Source organism: Rosa chinensis, chromosome 5 (genome assembly GCF_002994745.2).
Source record: "Rosa chinensis cultivar Old Blush chromosome 5, RchiOBHm-V2, whole genome shotgun sequence".
NCBI classification, from domain to species: Eukaryota; Viridiplantae; Streptophyta; class Magnoliopsida; order Rosales; family Rosaceae; genus Rosa; species Rosa chinensis.
In genome coordinates, this window is record NC_037092.1 from 66895432 (window position 1) to 66905936 (window position 10505).

The 10505-nt window shown below is 39.6% G+C and overlaps 1 protein-coding gene and 1 long non-coding RNA gene across 2 annotated transcripts; one reads left to right on the top strand and one right to left on the bottom strand.

Annotated features, from left to right (window-relative positions):
* The first annotated feature begins 4323 nt into the window (after positions 1 to 4323).
* LOC121049475 lies at positions 4324 to 4972 on the top strand. Its single transcript, XR_005800410.1, has 2 exons — positions 4324 to 4464; positions 4822 to 4972. It is a non-coding gene; the product is annotated as an uncharacterized LOC121049475 (long non-coding RNA).
* Positions 4892 to 9910, bottom strand: LOC112202244 (protein NRT1/ PTR FAMILY 2.7). The gene is made up of 4 exons (XM_024343196.2): positions 9762 to 9910; positions 9384 to 9601; positions 7490 to 8031; positions 4892 to 6130 (listed from the first exon to the last, which is right to left on the bottom strand). The coding sequence occupies exons 1-4, from the start codon at positions 9838 to 9840 to the stop codon at positions 5299 to 5301; spliced, it is 1671 nt and encodes a 556-aa protein (XP_024198964.1). The 5' UTR covers positions 9841 to 9910; the 3' UTR covers positions 4892 to 5298.
* Between the last annotated feature and the right edge of the window lie 595 nt (positions 9911 to 10505).

Consider the following 10505-nt stretch of genomic DNA (forward strand, 5'->3'; position numbering starts at 1 on the left):
AGAATAATACCTTTTCAATTTATAGTTTAAAAGTGTCAATCATTACAACTTTTTATTCATTAGTTTTCCTTTCTTTATTGGGACAACACGAGTCTTTGTCTATGCTAAAGTGGGAATCCTGAGCATTCTGTATTACGTTAAATTTATTTTAAATTAATTGTAGTGATGGTATTTGTACTGCTTGCAGCATGGAAAATCATCAAAGAGAAGGGCAACAATTTTTAACTTGAAACAATGATGCAGACATTCAAGATTATGACATGAAAGTCAGTTAGTAATATACTGTGTTGATTAGGGTACTGCTATCAGTTATCACAAAGAATTGAATTTTGCTTCCTCATCTCCTATAATTTTAAAGCATCTATTTGAGCTGCTTAGTGCAGTGTTATTTCTTTGTTATTGACAAGTGATGTCTTCTGTGGAGTTGGTCCAATAGCTATCTCTGCAGCATTGATTGTAGGATGAGTTTGTTCTACTGTAGATACCTCTACTAGCAAGGCTAGTTTGCTACCTCACCAAGCATAAACAACACCCTCATGGGATCCAAACGCCACTTGCATCTTGTAGCCCTATGATCAAGCTACGCTACGGTATCCGGAAGTCGCAAATCCGTCGCCGGGAAGCCACCTTCCCGGCCTTGCCAAGTTGCCTCCACAATATGCTTCTCTATACTAGAATAGTAACTTTGAGTCCCACATCTAAGAAAATGTAAATGAGGGAGCCTCCTTCCCCTATAAAAGGAGACTCCTTCCCACTTACTCACAAGACCATTACATCTCTTGTAATCTTGTTAGGCCGCAAGGCTCGACACACTAGTACACATTCAAGTGGACGTAGTTCCCCGCTAAGGCGGGAGACGAACCACTATACATCCCGTGTCACTCTCTCTCACTCTTTACTTATCGTTAATTAGATCCCCATGGATCCAAACGTTAACATTGGCGCCGTCTGTGGGAAGCCGACACAAAGGCTTCGTCACTTACCATTGAGTTAAGTCATATTAACCGAGCTCAAAATAATTTCTTTCTTTGAGTTATATAATTGAAATTCTTAGCGGTAACTTGTGCCATCGGGGCAGGTCAACGCCCAACATGGCTGGTCAACTCCTGTCAACGCCCATCAGGCTCAGTCAACGCCTATGGACCAGTCAATGCTTGGTCAACGCCAGCTCAAATAGTCACCGCTGAACTACCAAAAAAAAAATTTGGGGCGAGTCTTCTCTGGACACCCCAGAGATTTAGTATGGGACTTTGGCGCTCTCAATCATCATCGGGGCTGGCCACTGTGATCTCGCTCAATCATCATCAATAGCTACATGAGCATGGCATCACAACAGCAGCGGCGCCAACACGCCAGCACTAGCGGCACGAGTCAGCGTCCAAGCTCTTTGTTCAGCGCTCATGCCTTCTGTCAGCTGCAATCCCAACTTCCTCCGCTCCGCTAAGCACCGCCAGCAAACTCTACTGCTACCGCCAGTAGGCCATCCTCCGCCGGAGAGGATCGCTAGCCAACCTCCAACGGAAAATCTTCCGCCACACTGTACAATCTTTGGTGCACCATCTGCAGAGCAATCCACCGCCATCTCTCGCTAGCAAATCTCAGCGGCAAAACCTCCGCTAGGCACCTCCGCCGGACAACCCCCCGCTGAACTTCACCTCTGGGCAGCCTGCTCTGTGCTCCACCGCCGCCAGTTAACACTCAGCGGAGCACTTCCGCTGTACAACTCCGTAGCTGCTTCGTGCCACCCAGAGGGTTCCATCCTCCGTTCCGCTGGACTGCGCCTCCGCTCCACCGAGCTCCAAGTCAGCTACACCCCAGCACCGCTGAGCTCGGAGCCTCCGCCGAGCTCCAGGTCTGTTGCACCCCAGCTCCGCCGAACTCAAAACCTCCGCTGAGCTCCGAGTTCTGTCGGACGTCTTCCTCCGCTGACGAGCTTCCTCCGCTGGACTGTTCACCGCTGAGCAGCACCTCCGCTGAGCATCAGATCCGCTAAACTGCTGGCCACAGCTCTGTTGACCCTCTAGCCAAGCTTCCGCCAGGCAGCTACAGAGCTTGCTCGTCTTCCTTGCTTCTCCGCCTGAGATTCACTTGGGCTATTCTCATACTCTCTTCAAATATACATGAGCTTCCAACTCGATCTTCTGATGCAGCTGCACGTCCAGGCTTTTGGCCAAAAGAACGAGATAAGTTTTCAACCTTTCCTCGCTACTGCACAAAGTCAAAGCATGATTTATATACACTTGTCATGGGTTAAATCATGCATGTGATTTGCTATGCTCCAACTTCAAGACACGAGACCATATATTTGCTTGCTTCTGCACACCTACAGCAAACACGTACCAGTTGGTTTGAATGTGCTCTGCTACTTGCATGATCTTTCTGCCATATTTGTTAATTGAACGTATTCATCAACCAACTCTCACACACAAAGCTAGCTGGCACTTAACTTATTTGCTTGCTCCAACTATTCTATTATAGTTACAATTAAGCATCAGTGCATAGCTTTACAAACTTGATCTGGGCTTCCTACTTGCCATCTTCTCAGTGAATACATGGTATGCTATACTCTAATTCACTGCCACATATAAGCAACATCACACTTGTCTGCTGAGATCTCTTGCCTCTTATTTTACTTTGCTTATTGAGATATATATGGAGCTGTGGACACCACTTGCTTATTCTGTGCCTCTTATCAACAAATTGATAAACATACAGCACATTTATATTTGCTTTACATGATACCATTATTGTGATTCACCTTACCTTGCGTGGTTATTTAAAGTATATATGCACAAACTTGTCAGCATGACTTTACTTCTAAAAATTTAATTGGCCTCACTTCATTATGTAAGTGCATGATAATATGTAATACATACTGCCACTAAAACACAAATAGTTGGTTGTCCACTACTACATGGCTCTTATACTTTGCTTACAATTTTGTCAAAGTCCATATGTAAATCATTGTTGTTGATTTTACAAATCTACATATTAATCATCTATTTTGTTTCAAGGAAATTCAACTATTTCTATCGAGCATTCAACCTCAACTATGAGTTGACGGACATTATTGGCGTACTTTATCCGCCACAAGCAATGGACCGCCATACTCGGCCAACTCCGCCAGCCTCCAAATCGACATAAGATAAGTGCCTTCCTCTTATCTTTACGCTCTTACAATTTGAGCTACCGCCGATGCCATGACTATACATGTCTCTATGACCCTTAAGCATGTCTACAAAATGTTATTAGCAACTTTACTACAAGTACATGCTACACACATACATGCTTAAATTCAATTACTTGTGACATGCATCTAGAAGCTTGTGACACTTACGACTTACTAAAACATGCTCGGATAAATGACTTGTTCGGGTTACGACTCGCTTGGGTATCGAGTATGGCTACGACTTGCGCTTGGGCCACGCCTCGCATGCTCGCACAACGCCTACACACTCAACTACACCCAACTTGCTCAAACAACCCAACTTGCTAGATCATGTCCAACATGTTTTACTTAAGCCCCAAGTTCACAAACGCTTCATTCTATGTCACCGGGACTACTCCCACAAATTACTTTGGACACCTATTACACTTGCCACTATCTATTGTGCGTGTTATATGGCCATAAGATCCACATATACAACTACCAATATTTTACATGTTCATACACATTAATGGAATATTGAGTTCTTCTACCATTTGTTGTTCGCTACAAATCGAATTCTTTTCGCATTCCATTAATACGAGCGGTAACCAATACAACAAGCATTCTACATATGCGCGTTTTTGTCTCATTGTGTAGGCTAAAAGAGTCCCTTCTTGCTTACGGAGTTCGGGGACTTGTAGGGGCTAGGCGCCTCTCAGACATTGTTTATGCTTGATGACTTCATGATTATAACTCCCCAACCAAGAAGCTTCTCTTACTCGGGGACTTCGGGGACTTGTAGATACCTCTACTAGCAAGGCTAGTTTGCTACCTCACCAAGCATAAACAACACCCTCATGGGATCCAACCGCCACTTGCATCTTGTAGCCCTATGATCAAGCTACGCTACGGTATCCGGAAGTCGCAAATCCGTCGCCGGGAAGCCACCTTCCCGGCCTTGCCAAGTTGCCTCCACAATATGCTTCTCTAGACTAGAATAGTAACTTTGAGTCCCACATCTAAGAAAATGTAAATGAGGGAGCCTCCTTCCCCTATAAAAGGAGACTCCTTCCCACTTACTCACAAGACCATTACATCTCTTGTAATCTTGTTAGGCCGCAAGGCTCGACACACTAGTACACATTCAAGTGGACGTAGTTTCCCGCTAAGGCGGGAGACGAACCACTATACATCCCGTGTCACTCTCTCTCACTCTTTACTTATCGTTAATTAGATCCCCACGGATCCAAACGTTAACAACTACTAAATATCTGCAAGGAAATAGTGGTCTCAACAACCTCGATAGGAAGATTAAGGTATGAAAGCAATTATTGCAGTAACATGTAATCACAATGCTTTTTTCTATTTTTGATTTAGAGAGGAATCAGGGGAATTGAGGAATAGAAAACTTATAACACCTTTATCTAACCAAAATGGATTACAAAGGCTAAAGTAAAAACGCACTATTAATTAAGGCAGTGCTTTTGAATTGAATTATAAATATGTTTTATTGCACATTCCCATGAAATAGGTTCAGTTTATCATTTCCTCATGTTCTTGAAAAATGATATTTACCTCTTTACAACAGCATCTATTTGAGAAATTATTTGATAAGTTTAACCAGAGTAATATTGGCCGACTTTTGCCTTACTAATTTGCAATGATCTCTTCAGGTATATGCAAGATTATCTTCCTTGTCAATGCTTCTATTCCTGCTGAATTGTAAATGAAAGAATATCTCCATTTGTAAATGAAAGATCAGTTTGTGTTTTCACTTCCATTTGTAATATCTTCTGTATATACAATAAAATCCTTTTCCATTTACAAGATTTGTTACAATATAAAATAATCATAATAAATCAAACATAAATTAATCGCCGCACTTCCGCACGCGCATAAGCGCATGCAGGAAGGCTAGTATAGTTTAATAAGAGTCTATTATAGTCAACAGGACACATGAACTTCTTGTTCTTTCATTCAAGTGACATTATTTCCTGTTCTTGATCACTTCAAGGATGTCAACATTTATATAGTCCACGTCCTGCTACTCAGCTCAAGACTAACAGATAATAATAGAAAACATAACGTTATCAAACCGACTCCTACATCGACAATTGATGGTGGCTTTAATTATCAACCAGATATATATATCACTTATCATCAGAGCTGTCCGCATCACTTACATTTTGATACTTGTACAAGTTTGTGCACACTAAATAATAACCAAAGTTTATCACCCCAACCACAACTAGCATCCAATACACATTCTCTAGCTTCCCATTGTTTATATTGTCTGGTAGCCAACTTGTAACCCTCCGAACAAAATCGATCAGGCCCGTGCTCAGATAAAACGAAATCCCGATGATCAACGAAATCATTGCCGTCGATGTGCTTCGCAGTGACACGGGAAATTCTTGGTAATACAATGCAACTTGTCCTGGAAAATGAAATGCCTCTCCAACGCCTACCAAAACCAACTGTGGGAAAAGCCACAAGGCCAGCATTGGGGTGATAGCACCAGGCTGGTCTTGGAGTTGGTGGTCTTTGGCGATTTTTAACCTTTTGGATTCAACCAGTGCTGAAACAGCCATGCTGAGCACATTTAGCACATGGCCTAACCCTATGCGTTGGAGGGGCGACGGAAACCGACCAATCAACTTCTGCCACATGGGACATAAGAACCTATCAATGACGGCGAGAAAAAGGGCGCAGGAGATTAGTACAACAACTAAAATAGACCCGGCTGGTATTTTGAAATGAGGACCGAGGTGACGGTCCATGCTGAGAGCCTGGAGTATAGTCAAGCTGGATTGTACTGCTATTGGGGTACCTAAGAATATGCTACTTGACCACAATGGCAAAATTCTCACAAGGGTCTTGAAATCTTCTACTTGCTGAACTGTGCATAGTCTCCACGGTTTCAGAATTGAACCATCTGGTTTTATGTCTCCTTCAATTTTCTGCGCTGCACGGTTAAGCAACCTGCAAACAAAGAGGGCATCATTGTATTTAATTTGATAATTCACATTTACGTACTAGAAAGCAACTTTGTTTTGAGCATGTTAATTAGCTTCAATCATGCACTTTGTGCATTATGGACCGCATGCACCCACTTTGAGCATGATATATATCTACCTCACATTGTTCTGCTAGCTCCTGATCGGTCACCATCCAGAAACCAGCTGGATTACTTATTCTCAATTAATCTGTTTCATGACCCTCACTAGCTACTTGACATATATAGTGACCAGTAGTGGTTCCTGACCAGCCACTCAATAAGAGATAAGTGTACTAGTACGTACGTACTCTGCAGTGACCAACGCACGCTAGTAATTCTACATGAAATTGCGTAAAGTATCAATTAATTTAGCAACACTTTTCCACAGGGATATCCATTGCGGGAAAGATATCAATAATCTAGAACTTAAGTTTTTTTTTTTTTGGCATAATTATAGATTTCATGTTCAGCTTCTTAAGAATATTATATCTATACAAGTTAATTCCAAGAGATTGACCAATGAAGATTAAGAAAATGGTAACTGCTATGCAATTTCGGGAAATTCTAGTGTAGTGGTGGGTATCTCATACCCACATTTACAAAAGTGAGAACAAATTTTGTTGTCAAAGTTGTAATTTGAGTCATACTTTGTGTAATCTTAGTTCTAATAATGATAATTACATCTCTTACGACATTTTACAAGTTTTTGAACAAATTCGTTGTCAATGTTGTAATCTTAGTTCTAATAATGGTAATTACACCTCTTACGACATTTTTACAAGCTTTTGAACAAATTCGTTGTCAATGTTGTAATTTTTGTTTAACTATATGTAAATAGTGTAAATGAATGTGGTAACTTTTGTTCTCAATGTTGTAATTTTGGTTCAAATACTTGTAAATTTTTGTTCAAATAGTTGTAAATGAGGGTATCTCATACCCACCAGTACACTAGTTTGTCTCTGCAATTTCAGCAATATAATTAATAGCTATAAACCCTAAATATGATAGAGATTTTTTTCCGGCCAACACATAAAATTGACAAAGGAAATGCTTTCCATTTTCAATAAATATAATTGAAAGTTAGACTTGAGTTACCCCAGTATGGTGGATTCGATCAACAACACATTTCTTTCCTTAAAGGTAAAGGAAACAAAAATTCAGATGCCTTTCCACTTACGAAAAAATTCTAGTAATGCAAGGTATTGTGTATGTTTATGTTCAAAACCAGATTATCTTTGGTAATGAGTGAATTTATATTGGAATACAGTAGATTTAGGAAATAAGCAGAGAATATCAAGAAACTAAAAACATAGTAGCACAGGATCCTTATTAAAATTCTGTACCTGAAGCTCTTGCTCGGTGGTGCAGCCACTACATCTGTCACTCTACCATGCCCATAGTAATAATCTTTGCTTTCATCAGATGAGATCTGGAGATTCCGTTTCCGAGTAGTAGCAACAATAACACGAGCTAAACCAATGAATGGACTGCCTTGCGGCTTATCAAAACGGTAGAAACGTGTCCCAGACAAGAAAATGGCCAAGCCAATTAGGTTGGCAATGGCACATAGGGCAAACCCCCATTTCCATCCCACATTGTCCTCAACGTACACAATGACTGTAGCACTTGCCACTGAAGCAACATAAAAGGTGAAGAAGAACCAGTTGAAGAATGTTGATTGATTCTTAGGCTTATCAAATTGATTAGCTCCAATTGTTGCCAGTGTAAAACGTGTGCCGCCCAAGCCAATCGATGCCAGAGTTATACTTGTGTACAAGATTGCAAGTTGAAGTTTGGTGGTGGGTTGGCATAACTCCGATCCGATAACACAAGGTTGAGGCTTTAATGAACTAAGTGTTGCAGTTAATGCTAAAAGAGATATCCCCTGCAAACCAATAGCCCAAGTAATACACTTAATATGTCTCCCCAGTAATTAGTTAAGCAAATAAGATGCACAGAGGTACGATAACTTAGTATGCAATTCAAAGAGAGTAGACATCATATCTATATGTTATTATTGCAGAGAACAGACTTTACCAATTTCGGGGAACTCTCAATTATGTTCATTCCAAATTAGACGTCAGTATTCAATAATAATGGATTTAAACACTAATTAGATAAAGTCAATATAGTATGTCATTTACATCGTCCCACTTTCTATCCACCAACCTTGTCCCACGCTCTATAGTTACACTATGCAACTTCTATTGCACTGCACTTCACTCGTATGGAGCACTCGTATGGAGCATGATTGTTCTTACCAAGACATAATTCAGTTAACATGATGATGCAGGAGCCAAGTTCAAGTTACAAGAGAGAACATTATCCAAGTACTAAGTCATATGATTAAGAGCCTATTTTAACATGTTACATGGATTAATTGTCATGAATTGTATGTCTTCTGGAATTCCCACGTAAATGAATTTGGGTTATTTAAATGATTTCATGCATTGTATCAATGGCTCTACAACATGGTTAGTATACTAGTTTGTAAATTTTTAAAGCAAGTTGTTAGATAGTGAAAGTTCGTGAAATTTTCTGCAAAGGTTGAGTTGAAGTTCTTCCGAGACCTTTGCGTGTTGCTGCCTTGCTGTAATTTCTTCCCCTCTCTGTATTTTTATCTTTCTTGTCCTACATCCCATGTTAATTATAAATACATATAACATATAGCGAATTCTATGTGATGCTATATTTTTCTCAATTTCTTGTCCTACTTCAGTACATAACAGATTGTAACTACATGTCATAGTGCGTTTTCAGTAAAAACTCTATTGTGAATGTAAGCTTAAATTTCTAACAATACTTTATCCCATATTTAAGCTTCTACAGGAATCACTTGTTCATTGCTAACTTTAGGTAGGTTTTCCTTTTCTGTAAAAGGCAAGTTTCTTTAATATTAAGAATGTACCTGTTCCGAGGCACAACCAAGTGAAAACATTAATATATCACTTAGTGCCCCATAGATCAGCAAAAGATAGCATGGATTAATTAGCACATACAAAAGGGATAGTATGTATATCCTACAGATTCTTTTGTTTCTTTCACCCATTTAAAGCGCATAACGACAGGAGTCTCATTATAAAAACCTTGAATTGTTTCTGACCATTTGATCATATATGGAAGTGTAAGATGTCATTCATGTATTGTCTAAGAAGACTCAAGACAGGGGCACTCATTTAAGGACTTCATTGAATAATATATAATTGACGGTAATTAACAGACAGAATTGTTACGTACCAGCAAAGAAATGAATGAGGAAACTGAGATAACTGGGAATGAGCCTAAGAAAGAGTCAGCTATGATGGCTCCAATGACTGGAAAAAAGCTGGTAGAACCATTGATCACGTTTGAGACCTGGGCTGCATCAATGCTCTTTACATTGAATTCTTGAATCAGGTACACAATCAGATTTGAAACCCATCCTCCGGCTGCGAGTGTCAAGCCTGCCATAGTCCCTGCTCAATATTCATAGAAAATAATCATTGTCACCACAAAATTAGATGTAACTTTGTCGCTCTTTTACTCTGTAGTACATGTAGTGCTTGTACATATCAATGCAACATGCATGGTTGTGTGCGTCTAGAAAGGAAAAGAGAGAGGGAGTCTGGGAGAGACCGGTGATGAAGGGGAAAGTGATCCAACCACCGCGCCTGCTAGCGGAATCTGATGACAGAGGGGAGAGGGAGCTAGCCATGCTGGACTTGTAGGTGAGCTCTGTTGAAGAAGTTCCAGGTTGCTGCTGTTTTTATGCTTGCTTGTTGCAGTGCAAGTGACATTCAATGAAATATGACCCACTTAGTTAATACTTAATACATATATTCTCAGAATCTTAATGAGTAGGCCAATTTTTTATTTTTAGTAGGACCTTATACGAGTGATCTTCCCACAAGGAAAATCCTATAGTACATACCAGTATCTTATACACATATTTACAAATGTGACAACAAATTTGTTGTCAGAGTGGTAATGTTGAGTCCTATTTTGTATAATCTTAGTTCTAATAATGGTAATTACACCTCTTACGATATTGTTACAAGCTTTTGAACAAATTCGTTGTCAATGTTGTAATTTTTGTTTAACTATATGTAAATAATGTAAATGAATATGGTAATTTTTGTTCTCAATGTTGTAATTTTAATTCAAATAATTGTAATTTTTTATTCAAATAGATCAAGCTGGTATATTGGTGGGTATGGGATACCCCTCATTTACAACTATTTGAACAAAAATTTACAAGTATTTGAACCAAAATTACAACATTGAGAACAAAAGTTACCATATTCATTTACACTATTTACATATAGTTAAACAAAAATTACAACATTGACAACGAATTTGTCTAAAAACTTGTACAAATGT

Coding starts and splice junctions, on each gene's coding strand:
- LOC112202244 (XM_024343196.2), bottom strand. CDS start 9,840: ATGGCTAGCTCCCTCTCCCCTCTGTCATCAGATTCCGCTAGCAGGCGC. Junction 8,032..9,383: donor CCTCATTCATTTCTTTGCTG/GTACGTAACAAT, acceptor ATTGGTTTGCAG/GGGATATCTCTTTTAGCATT. Junction 6,131..7,489: donor CCACCGAGCAAGAGCTTCAG/GTACAGAATTTT, acceptor CTTTGTTTGCAG/GTTGCTTAACCGTGCAGCGC.